General features: G+C 35.6%; 1 protein-coding gene across 4 annotated transcripts in view; it reads left to right on the top strand.

The window, feature by feature from the left end:
- LOC149779890 (uncharacterized) overlaps positions 1-19715 on the top strand; it is an 83498-nt gene that overhangs the window by 58966 nt on the left and 4817 nt on the right. For all 4 annotated transcript variants that reach the window (XM_089936575.1, XM_089936576.1, XM_089936577.1 and 1 more), the window contains 4 exons: positions 6037-6109; positions 9512-9641; positions 17231-17375; positions 18590-18673. In XM_089936575.1, the coding sequence (XP_089792701.1) occupies positions 6037-6109; positions 9512-9641; positions 17231-17375; positions 18590-18673 (432 nt within the window). The remainder of the gene's footprint in view (positions 1-6036; positions 6110-9511; positions 9642-17230; positions 17376-18589; positions 18674-19715) is intronic.

Consider the following 19715-nt stretch of genomic DNA (forward strand, 5'->3'; position numbering starts at 1 on the left):
ATACAATGTAGATTTATATATCACCAAATGACAATTTGTACTTGTCAGCATGTCTAAATATGGACTGATAATAACTTTTGGAAGCTTGTTGTCTGTAATTTGGGTCATCAACTGAAAATATAGAATGATACAGAGCTGGCTTTAAATTTTCATACTGTATGCCATATATTGCCCTCTGACCATAATGTACAATGTCCTCCTATCCTATTGTACATTAACATATTGTACATTGCCCTCCAATCATAATGCGCACTGCCCTCCAAGCATACTGCACAGTGCCCTACTTCTTTACACTGATTTATGTGCCAGTTCTAACTGCAACACCAGAAGTTCTTTATATTTAAGTGCGATATTAACATTTTTAATTTTAAATATAAGCGTGAAGAAAATATATTTCTTTTATTTAGATTTAAAGGTAAGATGTTGCATAATAAATATTTTTAGCAATAGAAAGATTTATGTAAAATATGAGATTGAATTTGCATCAATAATTTTTGCTTTAAAAACTGAGAAACATATTGAAAGTTGATCGGTTTATGCAAGTCAGATAACAGCCACATGAGCAGAATTAAAACAAGAAACAAAGCATAATTTCAGTATTGCCTCCTGGTTAAGTTTGTATGTTTTTGATTAATTAATTGGATATTGAGTTTAAAACTTACTGAGCACTCTGTAAGCACTTCTAGTGTATCCTGGACCTTCAGATCCTAGTCTGACATCTTTACTGTTATTGTGAATCCTATAGACCCACAATAACTAGCATTGGATCCGGACTTTTCTGAGGCGGAATCTTATGAAATTATAATTTCTCTGATAGGTTGCAAAAGAAAGCCTTTAATTGGCCAGAAAGATAATTATGTGGACTGGAATAACATATTTTTATATTCAAAAAGTGAAGCAGAGATAAAGTCCAATTTTACAAGATATATTAAGATGGCCAAAAAGTTTAGTCAGTAAGATTCAGTATAATAAAGTTGCTAAAGTTTCATTAATTTTATTTGCATGTAATGATTATATACACATTGATGGTCTCCTCTTTTAATCACCTCAACCTTTCCGTTTTCCTATCAGAACCCCATATTTGTGAGGAACGAGGGTCAAAGTCCTATGAGAGTTCTAAGAATTCAGTAATTTAGATATCATTCATATATAAATAGTCTATATCACATAGAAAGGGGACATGCAGCATGCCAGGTTTTCTTTGGAAATCTTGAATAAAAAGGGGGTTTGTATTTTGCCAGGTTTTCACATGAAATCTCAAATAAAAAGGGGTCTTACAGCTTGCCAGGTTTTCACATGAAATCTCAGGGGCCCCGAGTGGTTGAGTGGTCTAAAGTGCTCTGTTACGGATCACTGCCATCTCACTTGTCTGTGTGGGTTTGAGTCTCCGAATCGGCCAATGTGAGTATGTGAGAAAGCTTGCCAGTAGCTTCTCGTGGGTCGGTGGTTCTTTCTGGGGATTTCCTGGGTTCTTCCTCCGCCATTTATAGCCTATCATGTGCTGAAAAATGGCATTAAACACTCGACAGCAACAACATGAAATCTCACAAAAAATGGCTTACAGCACTCCAAGTTCTCATATGAAATCTCACATAAAATGAGTGTCAGCAGCCCTCCAAGTATTCACTGAAATCTCACATAAAAAGGGTCCATACAGCACTACAGGTTTAGATATGAAATCTCGCCTATAAAGGGGGCCTGCAGCACTTAAGGTTTTCAAAAACTTCTGCTGTGTCATAAATCAACATTTTAAAATGAGACACAATAAACATTCTGCAGTCTACAGTAGGATTGCCTTTTTTAAAAGTTGGGATGAAAAGAATAGATGTTAAATCCTTGATATAATGTTATGAATATTTTGTTCTTTTCTTAATAATGGCATTTTTATGTATATGTCAAATTCTAACATTGTGAGGAAAAACATGTAAAATCTTCATATTTTTTTGAGTCAAGTCCTTGGAAAATAAAAAGCTGATAATACAAAGAGCATAACAGATAGTAAGCTGGGACAATACAGAGTGCAGTGACAAGACAGTGCAGTGACAATACAGAGTGTGTCAAAAATAGTAAGCTTTGATAGTAGAGTGCATAAAAAATAGTAAGGAGTTTTAATAAAGAGTGCATCAAAAATAATAAGATGTAATGATACAGAGTGCATCAGAAATAGTAAGGTGTGATAATACAGAGTGCATTAAAAATAGTAAAGCTGTGATAGTACAGAGTGCACAAAAAATAGTAAGGTGTGATAATACAGAGTGCACAAAAAGTAGTAAATTTTATCAGTACAGAGTGTATCAGAAATAGTAAGTTGTAACAATTCAGAGTGCATTAGTAATAGTAAGTTGTGATAGTAGAGTGCATCAGTAATAGTAAGCTGTCATAGTTGAGTGCATCAGTAATAGTAAGTTGTAATAGTAGAGTGCATCAGTAATAGTAGGCTGTAATAGTAGAGTGCATCAGTAATAGTAAGTTGTCATAGTAGAGGGCATCAGTAATAGTAAGTTGTCATAGTAGAGGGCATCAGTAATAGTAAGTTGTCATAGTAGAGGGCATCAGTAATAGGAAGTTGTCATAGTATAGTGCATCAGTAATAGTAAGTTGTCATAGTAGAGTGCATCAGTAATAGTAAGTTGTGATAGTAGAGTGCATCAGTAATAGTAAGTTGTGATAGTAGAGTGCATCAGTAATAGTAAGCTGTGATAGTAGAGTGCATCAGTAATAGTAAGCTGTCATAGTAGAGTGCATCAGTAATAGTAAGCTGTCATAGTAGAGTGCATCAGTAGTAGTAGGCTGTAATAGTAGAGTGCATCAGTAATAGTAAGATGTCATAGTAGAGTGCATCAGTAATAGTAAGTTGTCATAGTAGAGTGCATCAGTAATAGTAAGTTGTCATAGTAGAGTGCATCAGTAATAGTAAGTTGTGATAGTAGAGTGCATCAGTAATAGTAAGTTGTCATAGTAGAGTGCATCAGTAATAGTAAGTTGTCATAGTATAGTGCATCAGTAATAGTAAGTTGTCATAGTAGAGTGCATCAATAATAGTAAGTTGTCATAGTAGAGGGCTCAGTAATAGATGAGTGCATCAGTAATAGTAAGTTGTCATAGTAGAGTGCATCAGTAATAGTAAGTTGTGATAGTAGAGTGCATCAGTAATAGTAAGTTGTCATAGTAGAGTGCATCAGTAATAGTAAGTTGTCATAGTAGAGGGCATCAGTAATAGTAAGTTGTCATAGTAGAGTGCATCAGTAATAGTAAGTTGTGATAGTAGAGTGCATCAGTAATAGTAAGTTGTCATAGTATAGTGCATCAGTAATAGTAAGTTGTCATAGTAGAGTGCATCAGTAATAGTAAGTTGTCATAGTAGAGTGCATCAGTAATAGTAAGTTGTCATAGTAGAGGGCATCAGTAATAGTAAGTTGTCATAGTAGAGTGCATCAGTAATAGTAAGTTGTCATGGAGTGCATTAGTAATACTAATCTGTTATAGTAGAGTGCATCAGTAATAGTAAGTTGTGATAGTAGAGTGCATCAGTAATAGTAGAGTGCATCAGTAATAGTAAGTTGTCATAGTAGAGTGCATCAGTAATAGTAAGCTGTGATAGTAGAGGGCATCAGTAATAGTACGTTGTCATAGTAGAGGGCATCAGTAATAGTAAGTTGTCATAGTAGAGGGCATCAGTAATAGTAAGTTGTCATAGTAGAGGGCATCAGTAATAGTAAGTTGTCATAGTAGAGGGCATCAGTAATAGTAAGTTGTCATAGTAGAGTGCATCAGTAATAGTAAGCTGTGATACTAGAGTGCATCAGTAATAGTAGGCTGTAATAGTAGAGTGCATCAGTAATAGTAAGTTGTCATAGTAGAGTGCATCAGTAATAGTAAGTTGTCATAGTAGAGTGCATTAGTAATACTAATCTGTGATAGTAGAGTGCATCAGTAATAGTAAGTTGTAATAGTACAGAGTGCATCAAAAATAGTAAGTTGTGATCATACAGAGGGCATCAGTAATAGTAATGTTACAGAACTTGCCCTGTACTCACAGAATAAATGATATAAGTCCAGTCAAGAAATTGGGTTTTATTGTGCACGAGGTTGTTAAAATACATTTCTCCTGCTTTGTTACACCCTGCAAATACAATAAAAATACTAATACTACAACAATAAATAATACCATCATCAATGCATTATTGTTCTGCATGTTAACTGTACATTCAGTATGAATAACATACAACACCATATAATTAACAATTATCCATCTAGAGAGATAGTGGACCAAATAAACCTAAACACAACAATCGGTGTGTAGAGCAAAACTAGAGAGCAGACAGACAGACAATCAAATGGACAGAATGATAGGCTCATACAAGAATATGCAGGTTGATAACCTATTAAAGGTACTAAAATACATCAACATTCATTCTAGAGAAATATACAGAGTACGTATAAAATAAACTGTTACATTAACCATATTATAAATATATTTACCTTATCATATGGGACAAAGGTCAAGTCCCATTTTCCTTGAAGCAAAAGAATCCTCAGGCACTTTTGTTACTGCAATGCCATGGCCAGTTCCCTTCAGAAGCTCCAAAGGAATGACCACCACTAATATGCTGTTCATACTAAATTGTTTATACTGACAAGTAGCAAACTAACTAATCAGAAAGTAACTTAGCAGTTGTTATACAATAGAACAGTAATCAGGGTAGCTTCATTGCTCAGTGAACAAAACTCAACAGGTAATCCTGGTTCAAGGTTACCTAAATGGCTAAATATGCATAAAATGAGAATAACAATAATTGCAACTGATAACTTTATTTCACTCATCAATGAACATTAATTACATCAAATAATAAATACCTACTTCTGCCTAATTAAAACATGAATATATAAAATTATAAAATATATGCTCCTGTTACACTAAGTTGTAACATTACAGAGTGCATCAGTAATAGTAACCTGTGATAATACATAGTGCATAAAAAATAGTAAGCTGTGATAATACAGAGTGCATCTGTAATAGTAAGTTGTGATAGTAGAATGCATCAGTATTAGTAAGCTGTGATAATAGAGTACATCAAAACTAGTAAGGTGTGGTAATACAGAGTACATCAGTAATAGTAGGCTGTGATAGTAGAGTGCATCAAAAATAGTAAGCTGTGATAATAGAGTACATCAGTAATAGGCTGTGATAGTAGAGTACATCAGTAATAGTAAGCTGTGATAATACAGAGTGCATCAGTAATAGTAAGTTGTGATAGTAGAGTGCATCAAAAATAGTAAGCTGTGATAATAGAGTACATCGGTAATAGTAAGCTATGATAATACAGAGTGCATCAGTAATAGTAAGTTGTGATAGTAGAGTACATCAGCAATAGTAGGCTGTGATAGTAGAGTGCATCAGTAATAGTAGGCTGTGATAGTAGAGTGCATCAGTAATAGTAGGCTGTGATAATACAGAGTGCATCAGTAATAGTAGGCTGTGATAATACAGAGTGCATCAGTAATAGTAAGTTGTGGTAGTGGAGTGCATCAAAAATAGTAAGCTGTGATAATAGAGTACATCAGTAATAGTAGGCTGTGATAGTAGAGTGCATCAGTAATAGTAGGCTGTGATAGTAGAGTGCATCAGTAATAGTAGGCTGTGATAATACAGAGTGCATCAGTAATAGTAAGCTGTGATAATACAGAGTGCATCAGTAATAGTAAGTTGTGATAGTGGAGTGCATCAAAAATAGTAAGCTGTGATAGTAGAGTGCATCAGTAATAGTAGGCTGTGATAGTAGAGTGCATCAGTAATAGTAGGCTGTGATAGTAGAGTACATCAGTAATATTAGGCTGTGATAATACAGAGTGCATCAGTAATAGTAAGTTGTGATAGTGGAGTGCATCAAAAATAGTAAGCTGTGATAATACAGAGTGCATCAGTAATAGTAAGTTTGATAGTAGAGTGCATCAAAAATAGTAACTTTTGATAGTATAGAGTGCATCAAAAATAGTAAGCTGTGATAATATAGAGTGCACCACTTCATCTTTTAGGTTCATCATGACACCCTTTTAGAGAGGCTGGTATCAAATATAATGTCTAGTCCCTTAAGATGGATCCTTAGAAGTAAGTACTTGATCCATTTTTTGGACAATTGTTTTGATTTATTAATAGTTATGGAATAACTGGATTAAAATAATTATTCATCTTCATTTAATAAAACTGTCATATCCATTTTTTTAAATCTGTTTTCAAGAAGTCAGATTGTTCAATTTATATTATTAAACAGTTGGTTTTTATAATAGATGCAGTGCTTCTTTATTATAAAACCATTTTTGGAAGCCATAAAAGTCTGCATTTGCATAAGTGTTGTTGCCTTATACTGAGATATGTTATAAGTAATATGTTACAAGTGAGGTCATCTTATCTGACAAAACTGCAGAATAGTATACATGTAATGGAATTACTTTAAAATGAAATCCTCGATCAATACACTTTTGCCTCATGACATCATGATGTCAGCTAGGGTCATAATGTACTATTATCATATATATTCTGTTATAAGATACTTTAATATAATTTGATGTCTCCCCCTTTTAGAGCTGCTAAAAGCTAGTTTTTTCTTTGACCCTCCTATAAGTTGGGGTGTACTTTGCAAATTAAATCCACCTGTAACAGGTGACTTGTCATCAGCGAGTCCAAGATGCACTTTGAAAAAATAAGCAAATCAAATAAATTCAAGACCAGTGTAAAATAAATACAACTATAGTATTGAGTGGAATATGTCACAGAAAAGATTGAGGACTTACATATGTCTATCTTCATGCAGTGAAACTCCATAATGTTTAACAATTTTGAAATCGCTTTGTATGATAAATTCATGAATTCAGTCATAGGTCACATACATGTCTACAAATTATACTTCAGAATGATCTGATTCACAGTGTCTCTTAATATGTTAATTCCAAATGTCTCACAAATAAACAGCAAAAGTAAAGTCCATGCTTTTTTTAGTTCACAGTATCCTATGTCGTCATCTGGTACACAGCCCTAAATTCATCCTCATCATCTGATTAACTAAATAATTTTCTGAAATCCTCCACAGTCATCCAGTCAATGTAAAATACTGTCCAACTCTGATTCCTCATCTGTTTATTTGTCTGATTCCAATTCCTTGTCTTCAAAGTCACTGGTGAATGCTTCAGTGCTGGTCTTACACAGAAAGAAATCACTGAATAGTACGTTATCTGCCATCTCATCCATAGCTGCATTGAAAATTCCACATTTATTGAATGACTTTACATTATCTCCACTGGAATTCCTCTCATGCATTACTCACTGAGATACTAAATCAGTTCCTGGACACTTCAGATTTGTTGCTTTTGTCAATTCCTTGGGACCTTCTGCAATGCAGTGGTTTCACTGTGTTTGCATATTTGTCTAAAAAGGCTTGTTTAAGGGAACATCCAATGGTTGCAGTACAGATATGGGACTGCCATGAATCACAGCTTGTTATGCTTGATGTCACTTCTGTTTCACAGACTACATCGAATGCACTCTAAAGATGTTCCATACAAGCAATGTCTTTGGTTTCAACAGTGCAACTGGTCTTGTGTTCCATATGTTTTCAGTCCGCTCCGGTGGCCTAGTGGTTAGAGCATCTGCCTCGGATTTGGGAGGTCATGGGTTTGATCCCCAGTCGAGTCATACCAAAGACTTACAAAATTGGAACTAACAGCTGCCTCGCTTGGCGCTCAGCATTAAGAGGTTAGTGTTAGGACTGGTCGGCCCGGTGTCAGGATAATGTGACTGGGTGGGACATCATGCTACATGTCTGTGGCATGATGCCCCAGTGCTAGACATCACTATAAACTGCCACATTGCAGACATCGTAGTGATATGACTGAAAAATTGTTAAAGCTACATTAAAAATCCAAATCACATCACACTTCAGTCCAGACCAAACAAATTGCCTCATCTACCCATCTCTTATGGGTAACAGTTACAACAACTGAACTTTGCATCCGTTATTTAGGTGTAGCCTTCCAATTAAACACAACTAGGAGCTTCAGTTGTTGTGCCATTTACTAAGCAGCTTAATACCACAGATAAATGTTGTTTGCAGTTGTTACTTATTGTTACTGTTATGGTTTTGTCCTCCAATTTGATGTACAATATAATTTCCTGGCATATGAACAAAAATGGGATTTTTGTCAATTTTTTCAGTGTGTGCCATACAGTCAGTCATTCTGTTTTGTCTCATTTAAAACAAAATTAAATGAACAATCAACTTTTTCATCAACATCCAGAGGCAATTTCTGGGCTCTGTACATGCACTAAGTGTGAGAATGTAGTGTCACATAAACTGCATTCACCATCCACATGAAACTTTAAATTATTCATCACAGCTAAGGGCATTTCTAGTGACTTCCTGCCCATTTTGAGGTTCCTCCATGACCTACTTGTTTAGACTACACTCCCGTTTAGTGTAAAGGATCTCCTTTACTTGAAATTTCTTCAGAATGCCTGGTACCATCAACAACGGGGTCCCAAGTGGTCTAAAGTGCTTACCATTCCAGATCACTGCCATCTCACATCTGTCTGTCTGGGTCCGAGTCTCAGGCTTGGTTAATATGGGTATGTGAGAAAGCTTGCCAGCAGCTTCGCGTGGGTTGGTGGTTCTTCCCAGGGTTTTCCAGGGTTCTTCCTCCACCAGTTATACTGGTCGCCATGTATAGCCTATTTTGTGCTGAAAAATGGCATTAAACCATACAATAATAACAACAAGTAGTTGACTTAAGTCTTTTGCCAGTCAAGTATCTCTTTCATCTGATACACCAACTTCAGTTTCTATGTTGCAGTTTTTATGTCTTTATGCAGATCAGTCTGATAGGAACAAACAACATCAGTATGTATCTGTAATGTTACATTTGGACTCTACTTAAAAGCGAGTAGATATGGTGTATGAAACTTTCTTATAATAAAAACATTTTTATAACCATTGAATCATATGGAATGTTATTACAAGTTTACAGTGTGGAACAATGTTACCTCATGGTCACAATGTTAAGTGATGTTTATTTCAAGTTTACATGGAACTATGGTGTCTCAGGGTTACATTGTGGAACTGTGTTATCTTGAGGTTACAGTGTGAAACTATGTTATCTCAAAGTTACATTCTTGGACTATGTTATCCCAAGTTTGCAATGTTGAACTATGTTATCTCAAAGCTAGAGTGTGAGACTTATCTCAGTGTTACAGTGTGGAACTATGTTATCTCAGGGCTAGAGTGTGGGATTATGTTATCGCATGGTTACAGTCTAGAATTATGTTATCTCATGGTTAGAATGTGAACCTTTGTACTTAGATTGAATGTTTGTCTTGCCTACCTATGCATAAATAAAACATTAGAATAAAACAGTTACAACATTTTTTTTAATTTAATATATGCTTGCACCTTGAAGTTTGTTATTTGCAATGTAGTAGTTGTAGATTCTGTTTGCCGTCACTCCTCTCTTTATATCACAGAAATCTCCTCTCAACCTCGCCCTCCCTGCCTGCTTGAGGGTGAGAATATTGAGGATGTTAGGGATGTTTACCTCGGAGGAACCTGTGGTGGATCTCGCTGGAGGGAAGACATTGCTGAACCGTTGTTTAGGTAACAAAGAATTAATTGACTTTTTTTGTTTTCACTAGACAATTTACATGGAGAATTAATTTAGAGTCAGTACACACATCATGATTTGTGGATTGCCCACTCAATCTAGTGGATGTGGACAGAGGGGCAGGTGATTAAATGCTTACTATGAGTTGTGGAAGTCCATTCAGCCTGGTCAGTTTCACCTCCAGTCTAGTTGAAAATTTGCTCATTCTGCTGGAAGTCTCTCAGATTTTATTGCGGGTTTTGTGGCACCTGTTACCAGTTCTGTGGTATGGGAGAAACCCCAATACCAAAGACCCAACCCTGGCAGGGGTCAATTTTAAAGCAGCCTTAGTGGGTTTTATGGCACCTCTTACCAGTTCTATTGTATTTGCTCTGCAGGTCAACACACTAAGTGCACAGATGGGAGAAACCCCAATACCAAAGACCCGACCCTGGCAGGGGTCAGTTTAATACATTTACCTGTAGAAACTATAAAGTGTTAACATTTCTTTGCTATTTTTCATTTAATTTGTGATAGTTTCTCTTTTATTTCCATACTATTTCCAAGAATTATTGAAAGCAGTAATACATATAAAACTCAAAAAGAGATTACAAACAAATGCCATGCTATTTGTATTGGCCAAGTACAATCAGAACAATTGAACATTATGACAGGTATGTCAGTACTTTCTCAAGTTTATTCTACAAGAATAATATGGCATCATTTTCTAAAATAAAAAGGATACATCAGCTATACTATGAAAAGATTTTTCTTTACTTTTACCTTTAAATTTAAAAAATAACATTGTTCATGAATACAACAATTTTTTAAATGCACGGAATTCTGTACACTGTATTAACTGTTAGCCATACAAATCCCGACTTTTTAAGAAAAGAAATCAACATGAATCACTAGGCATCGGCTGTGGAGTCACAGTCTCACTTGAAGTTGGCCACTATACCGGCTACTGCACCTCCAGTCAATGACAAGTCAGTCGGGACAGTTCCTGCATGTACCAAGCTGCTATTCGATGTCATGATTTAGTGTTGCAAATGTATATTAGTTGTTAAATAAAATATCAACACAACACAGCATAAAACTAAAAAGATGTTAGTTTGTGAAAAAGAAAATTTGGACTGAGAAACACATGTGATGTTAAGTTCACATAGTATTGTGTACATCTGGTCTCTAGTGTTTAACATTTAGATAAAAATAATGGTCTTGATGCATGTCAAAACTTTGTTCTAAAAGTCAGGAGCAAGTGTATTTTATTTCAAGTTTGATCCCTTCCCCTCTCTTTGTCTCCCAGGCCACAACCCTCCTCCCCACTCCAGGTCATAATAAGTGAATAGAGTAGGATCTTAGAGGACTTACATTTTGGCAAGTCCTAGCAGCTAGTGGTCAAGTGTCACTCTTTGAGGTTTAACGAAAATATTATGTACATGAATATCAGTTTTATAAAGGAAGAGTGTATAACAACAGTAACTCATTTTTGCTTGTATCTCTGTTAGTGACACGATTTCTTCGATGCGTATGGGCATTATACCCATACACATGATTTGCAGCTATTGCATTGTAAAGTTTTGCCTCTCTGAAGGTATCATGAGCTGAATAGCTAGGAAAGTTTACATCCAAGGCTCATTTCATAGTGTTTGAAGTGTTTCTGGTAGGATATTGTAAGAGGCTCCAGTGGGGATTAGACAAGGGAATGATAGCATTATTTTGACGGTTATAGACAGCGAGATAAATCAAATTGTTGGGACTTTTTTTGATACAGATTTGTTAAAGTGAATGCTAGTCACTTCCATTTGTATGTCATTTGAGGTTATGGCATAGTTAGATATGCCTGTTAAGTTATAACCAAGAAACCTTGTGGAAAAAGTGTCAGCCTTATTTAAGAATATGGTAATGTGGAGTAAGATAACAACAGTATTGGTTCTTCTCCTGCAAATACATTACCTGATCACATTACATTAGGATAACTTTATTTGCTGCTTCCATATTCAGCCCTCCCAGAAATACAAAAAATGTCTTTTTGTCTATATTATTATTATAGAAAAAATGTCTTTTTGTCTATATTATTATTATTATTATTAATATAATGATTATCTAGAAAAAGGGAAGCAACTTTTACAGGTTATCTCCTCTTCTACCCACTGTTTGAATACCAGTTTAAACCAGTTTTTCATTTTCACTCCATATGCTAGGATATTCTCCAACAATCTATTTAATTCTTTAAAACTGTATATGTTAAATTTAATCATTCACTTTTCTTTTTCAGTGGTACAGTAAGTAAAAATGTTATATAACAACCTTTTTTTGTAAAATCTGGTGAATTGACTGATATTTTTTTTAATTAGCATACTCTTTTCTTTCTTCACATTTGACATCGAATGGCAACATATTTAACCCGTGGAATTTCCCCGACATTGTTCCTATTAATTTACTCTAAATATAATTAATTTATAATGCAGTTGCCATTTAATTAACACACACACACACACATACACACACACATATATATATATATATATATATATATATATATATATATATATATATATATATAATTCTCAGCATGTGGTACTGAGCCTGTATCCCACTTAATAATCTCTGTAAAGTCTCATGGGAGATGCTGAGATGCCCCCTCCATCCCCCCGCCTTAAGATTCCAAAGACAAGGACAGATCGTAATACAGTTGCAATGAGAGTCGAACTAAGAGTTGGAATCATACATGCTTTCTCCAGTAAATAAAGCTTTATTGTCAAGATTGTCAATGACATAACACTGAATATTTCATATTCCAATTTGGGATAAGCCTTTATCCCTGCACATGTGTGACATTTCAAAGTCAAACGTAAGCCTGCCTGAGGGGACTGAGGGTACATAATAATACATATTTCTGCCCATGAGGCATGAATATGCAATATGCAATATCCTGTACTCTGTGCAGGACAGTGTTCTTGCTGAATGTGAGGGTGTATTATTTGACCCAGACAGACAGACCAAATGATCTGCAATTTGATTTGTACAGATGGAAGGATGGTAGATATGCCCAGCAATGCCATATACCATTATGGCATATATCATCCACCATATGCCATTTAAATGGTTGATTAACCAGGCCAACCATAAATATGTGCAATATACAACGGCAGTGGTCACAGTTCACTTATCTCAGACTGGCGATCTGGCAATCTGTTATAGTTATATAAACTTCCTCATTAATTGGCTTGATATTTTGTCTCATTGAAAATGACTAGTGATCATATCTGGGATTCAATGAGCCATATCACCGATGTCATGAATAGATCTTCTCACTACACCTTGGCTAATGCCCTGATGGCCTCCTGCAACATTGACTAAGTCAGATGAAATGCACTTTTGCATTTTTTCTCCTTATAGTTGCACCATGCAGCAGCCTTGCGCACCTTCCAATTAGGCTCCTCCCTTCTCTTCAGAGGTTGAATTGAGGAAGCCAGAAAGCAGATGGCACAAGAGTTACCAGTATATCTGCCAGCGCGAACTTCTTATTTGGACTTCCTACTCAGGAATTCTCAGCAGGTAGAGAGTAGAGGTAATTCCCAAAGACAACAGAATAGCTGTGGCCTGGCAAATTATAGGAGGTCACTCCTTTTTCGTGCCATCAGGCTGCAAAAGGAGGTAGGAAATATTTCTCCTCCTCCACTTATCAGTGGCTTAATCTTTTCACCACCCATGGGCAACTCCCGCCCTCTTTGGCTTCAGACACATTTTTCATCAAGCTTGGATCAATCTTTTGAGCAAAATTATTGGGTGATCCAAGTCATGTTGGAGGGCCTTAGTATATCATTTCTCAGACTTCATTCATTTTCAGTGTCTCATTTAGGATGGAAACCCTAAGTGATCCCATGAAAGCAGCAAGATATACTAAAGAGATAAATGTTTTACTCAAAGTGTGGTGGAAGTTATATGAAAGCCATATACTCAAGGCTTGTAATCCAGACTTTTTCTGGCGATGAAGTTCAGTGGAAAATTGCGACCTGTGATTGACCTCAGCAAGCTTATCCAATTCATTCTGAGATGCTGAAGTCTGTCTATCTTTCAGTGTGATGCAACAAATATGCAATCAGATTAGACCTGTTGATATGTATTTTCACAATCCAATCAATATGACATCATGCATAAATCTTTGCATTGCCTATCAGGATACAGTATATCAACTCCGTGTTCTTCCTTTTGATCTCACCTTTAACCCATGGGCTTTTATGAGAACATTAGACTTTGATCTCATTATTCAGGATGACCTCATTCCAGAGTGACTTCAGTGTATCAGGACAAGATTTTTTTAAAACATAGGGTAATTTGATTTTGGTATATGAACAACTTTCTTACCCTCATACACAATCTAGGGCAGATAATAAACATGGAGAAGTCTCACCTGATTCCTTCTCTTCATTTTATTCATCTTGGAATTCCTTGCACACTCCTGTCTCATATGCCACCCTCCCAAATGGATCAAAAACATCATTTACGCATTGGAGAGGATTTCAAACAAAACAAAACAAAACATAGCTGCAGATTTGTTACACCATGGCCTCCTTTACATCTGTGACCTTTGAGAGGTCACCTAGATCAGAATATTACAGTTATTATCATGTGCAGTGCATGTTCAGCCATTTAACGTCATCGTCAGCAAGGTGCAGAGCCTGCAGTCCACCAGGGAACTTTGTTAGTGTACAGTTGTCCACAATGTGTGACATGGTCTGAAGAGCTCCACAGCAGCAGTAAGGGTTAGTGGCCTGGCCCCATCAAACAAGGTTGACTGCACAACAACCCTGTCCTGTCCGAAAGAGTTTCATTGTGGCCCATAGATGATGTGGAAGGTTGAATATTACAGCAGGAATACCCCTTGAAAACCCACAACTGGAAATCATTTGTTTTTCAGATGCCAGTTTGTCGGGCTGGAGAACACTCTACTACTGGAATTGAAAACAATCCTCAATGCTTTCAACAATTGGTTTGAATGCTTGTGCAGACATACAGTCCTAATACTGTTGGAAGTTGTTAAGTGGTCATGTACCTTTTCAAACAGGTAAGAGACAAAGTCACTGAACTTTTGTGTCATGGTGTGGGATTGCACATGGTGGTGTGCCAAATTCTTGATAAATATTCAGGTCTGCCACATACCAGGATGGCTCATTGTTGTGGCTGACTCATTGTCGAAGAGAGGACAACTATGGCACACAGTGATCTCTCCATCCCTTCACATTCAGTCGAGTTTGTGACCTATGGTGCCACCTGGTGATAGGTCTTTTTGCAGCTAGGTGAAACAACAAATTGCCCATCTTCCAAACACTATAGGTGTGTAACTCTGTGATATAGAAACCTTTTGATTTGTGGGTCCAAAGGTCAGTGGGGAAGGCCACTTTGACCATCCATGGCAAAATATTTTCTGTGCAGTGACTTTGTTCTTGACCAACCAATGTTTCAAAAGACAGGATGCCTTTATGAGAGTAAAAGAAGATTAATTTTGAGGCCCAGTTATTAAAGGCCAGGGTCACCATGACCTGAGAATGAAATATACTTTCCATGTAACTAAATAGACCTGCATCAACACTTCTTCTGTTGCCTTTTATGATATCTGTCACCTGTCACAGGACAGATGAATGGATGGTTGGAATACTCCTTATGGAGAATATAGGGACAACACACAAAAATTAAGACGATTTAATTTGATGATTGTGATGAATGAAAAAAATTATTTTGCAAAATATTTTAAAAAAGCTAAATGATGAATTAAAAAATTTATATTGCATAATATTAAAAAAAGCTAAACAAATAAACTGCAGTTATATCATTCTAAATATTGTCTATTCTGAAAGTTCTTAAGAATAATTTATCTTCACTGAATTATTATTCACCGATTACATATACCCTCCAATGGGCTCATTCATTGTGTAGGTGTGTCTTCCTATGACTTCTCCACTGTGTAGTGAATTATAGGGTAATTCTTGTGACCAGGGCACCTGTGTCCCAACATTGTTAGAACTTCCTGGGTTTGTCCACCCTTGTGGCAGGATTCCCTGGCTAGCACAACTCCCTTCAGCAGTCTCTCAAACTGGCCCTAACTAAGCAGTTCATGTGACATTCTTAGGATGTCCAGAGTTTGTCTGTCCTTGTGGCAGATTTCCTTGGTAGCACCATCTTCTGTTCTCTCTAGGGTTGGAAGCGGCTACAAAATAAAAGTCGTTTTGAGTCATATATTGTATGGTTAATGCATAAATTACATTGAGTGACTTGTGTAGAGTGCCCTTGTGCTCAGTTTTATTCCAATGCTCTTTTTATGTCGTGTCTACAATTATATTTATCTCTGTGCACTATATGAAAGTAAACTGGACATTTTATGAATACAAGACAATGAAAATATGAAATATTTATGTTGCAGCTGACCTATACAAGTACATTACAACATAAAAGCATAGGATATTCAATGTACTAGCATTCCGTACTTTAATATGAATTACAATGAGTGTATTTGATAAACATAATAGTTTGTAGATTATAAACAATGACTTATAATAATAAATACGTAAGTAGTGAAAACAGTCTACTAGACCGAGTTGTAATGAATAAAATAAAATCCTCAAAACACTACTCCTATTCTATATAAACAAAAATAGAAAAAAATCTTTACCTCCCAATAGTATAATTTCCAGTTGCAATACTTTCCTGATATTATTCAGAGTAATAAAAGAAATAAAGAGATTTCCTACCTTAATCTGTCTGTTCTAAATGTCCAGGCTTTAGCCCCTGTCCATAGTAACTGAACATTTGACTGCCCAAGTTATACATTGCATATGGTCGCTTTATACAGACCCATTGCAGGTATCATGAAGTGCACAAGCTTCTCGCCTGGTGAGAACTATTGTGCCACCATCATGATCATATTACTTACTTCAGATTATATGTTTTAACAGAGTTGACTTCAGATAACATATTTTCAGCTCTTTATTATACTGAGAATCTAAACTTTTATAATGCATAAATAAAAGAAAGGAATAATTTTGAGTCAGTTTGTGACAATACCAGTAAGCCTAAGTAATTAATTTTACATCTAAAGCTTGGTGGTCAGGTCACCACAATATGAAAAAAAGGAAATAAGTGATTGTATAATAACTTTACCTTCCCCAAACTCACAGGTAGGTTGACCTTAATGGACAAGTTCAAAAATTAGATTGCTTTTAATTAGATAAACTCACATGTAGGATGTCCTAATAAGACGAACTCATGGGTAGGTTGTCTCCAGTGAGACAAACTGTCAGGTATGTTGTTCTTGATGAGAGAAACTCACAGGTAGGTTGCCCTTAATGAGACAAAAAAAAGAACATGATGATTTCAGAATTAAGATGTTATGATCAGGGTTACTATGATGCTCTGCAAGACAGGCAGTATGTGGATAAATAAATGTACCTCATTTTTCTCCATGACACTGATCCATTCAGAAAGCTTGTAGGGTGCCTTCTACAGTAATGAACTTACGTACTGAAAAGTAATATTTTGCAAAACCATCATGGACTCTGCAAAAAATAAATAAAATTACAGTCTGCTCTTTGTTTCTTAGGAAACAGGGACTGTCATATATCAACCCCTGTGGAAATGGATGGTCTCGGAAACTGATTCCAATTCTGGTGGCTTCCAGGGAGAAATGTAGAATGTTTCTGTATATCATCACCAATGAGACACGGTCTATTGCCTCCATGATTGAGGTATATATGCATCAGAATAATTATTTTTTATTGCCAATTTATGTTAAATAAGCAATGCATTTCATATGCTGTAAAATAATATATCTTTGTATTATGTTTTGCATGTTTGTTTAGTGCAGAAAGTTTGTGCAGAATATTTTCCAGGAATTTATAATTGTTTATAGAGTTATACTTCTTGAATCCTTATCATCATCTTTACCATGTAAAATGTGTTCAGTAGTTGAAGGTTCTCACAGAATTTGCTAATTAGTGTTTTATATATTTGAACTTGCAGGAAAGCAGTCTTGTTTCAACATTTTGATCCACTGTTTTTTGACTCACTTAGTCACCACATCCAACTCCCCCAGACAGGTCATAGCATAGTGGAGTGAACAGCGTGCTAATATGGTTGTGCTACATTTAAAATTCTAAAGATTAAGAACTTTTGCTAACTGGGTAATGGCCAGAACCAAATAACAAAGCATCTCGTTTCAATTTTACCAGCTAAAATTACAGTGTACTGATCCTTGTATTGTGTAATATCCCAATATTACCAGCTACAATGTAGTACATTGTCCCAATTTTACCAGCTAAAAATACAATGTACTGTATATAAGCTTTATACAGTGTCACAATGTTATCATTTACAATGGAGCATCTTGTTTCAATTTTACCAGCTAAAATTACAGTGTACTGATCCTTGTATTGTGTAATATCCCAATATTACCAGCTACAATGTAGTACATTGTCCCAATTTTACCAGCTAAAAATACAATGTACTGTATATAAGCTTTGTACAGTGTCACAATATTATCATTTACAATGGAGCATTTTGTTCCAATTTTACCAGCTAAAAATACAATGTACTGTATGCCAGCCTTGTACAATATCCCAACCTTACAAGTTATAATGTTGTATCATATCCCAATTTAACAGCTAAAAGTGCAATGTACTGTATGTTAGCCTAGTACAGTGTCCCAATGTTACCAGTTGCAGTGTAGTCTCTTGTCCCAATTTTATGAGTTAGAATATATTATTTTGTCCCAGTGTTACCAGCTAGTGTACTGTATGCTAGCCTTTTACAGTGTCCCAATGTTAAAGTTACAGTGAAGTCTCTTGTCTCAGTTGTTCCAGCTGAAGATACAGTGTGTTTCATCTGTCCTACGTGGAACTATAATGTTTATTACATAGAAAGAACTTTTATAATATTTATGTGCTAGAGTGTTTTATTTCAGGCTGGGTATTACATTGGAATGGGCTGTAAACTGGTCTTGTGTGTACAGAAACTTCAGAAAGATCATCTCCTTGGTGGAGAACAGGTGAGATTCATCATGCACTTAATACCTTTTTGTTGATGTATTTCATTTTTTCAATATTTCTGTACCAGCATTACAGCATGGTTGTCATTTGCATTCTGTTGATTTCAGTTGCCATAGTTACACTTCAAAATGTTTGGAAATCAGATCATAAAATTTAACTGAACTGGTCATGTGAGTGTGGCAAAAACAGTTCTGTGTAATAAAGTTAATTCTTGTCTTTCCAGAAGGAAGTCAAACTTCATTAATGCAACTCACATAGCTCATTGTTGACCCAGCCAAACAACCATTGTAAAAGTCCATAGTGATCGATAATATTTGTCTAGAATTTTTGTAATGACAATTAATGTGCAGATCACTCAAAAATGATTGAATAAATGTTGCTACAACTATATTATTGTTTAATTTTAAATCAGTAAATGTGCTTACATGACCTGCGTGACTTACTATAGCCGACTTGGTCTATAGGAAACCAAAATCTGAAATGAGATCAAAATATACAGTAGTGTTTTTTTTTTACCAAGACTATATTGTATTCTTTAATCAGGAAAGGAAATCAATAACAGTACACAAGTTCTCTCTTACAGTTACATGTTGCAGATTCATTATTTAATTCAACCTTGCTTTCAGTTTTTTTTGCAATATTGTCGTACAGAAAAAATCGTGTCATGGACAGCCATATTGGGTTGATTCATGGCCCTGACAATGCTATATTTATTTCAAAGTCTGAGATGTTGATAAGGACTATGTTAACCATCTTATCACTGCACATGCAACACTCAAACAACACATGTACAGCACACAGCACACTTATTCATGATCTATTCTTGGGGCTCACATTTGATATATTTTAATAAAGTTTAGTTTGGCATTTTCCCCCAATCAGATGCTCATATGTTATACTAATAACATAATGGCCATGCCCATTTAATACATCTCTTTTTACGGTCTTAAATAATAAAAAAATAATAATAATTCATGTTGGGATCAGTTTAGCTCTATTCTCCTAATCTGGAATATGGGAATCGGCTTAGCATAGATTTAG

The sequence above is a fragment of the Sinohyriopsis cumingii genome, chromosome 16 (genome assembly GCF_028554795.1).
Source record: "Sinohyriopsis cumingii isolate HCF-2022 chromosome 16, ASM2855479v2, whole genome shotgun sequence".
NCBI lineage: Eukaryota > Metazoa > Mollusca > Bivalvia > Unionida > Unionidae > Sinohyriopsis > Sinohyriopsis cumingii.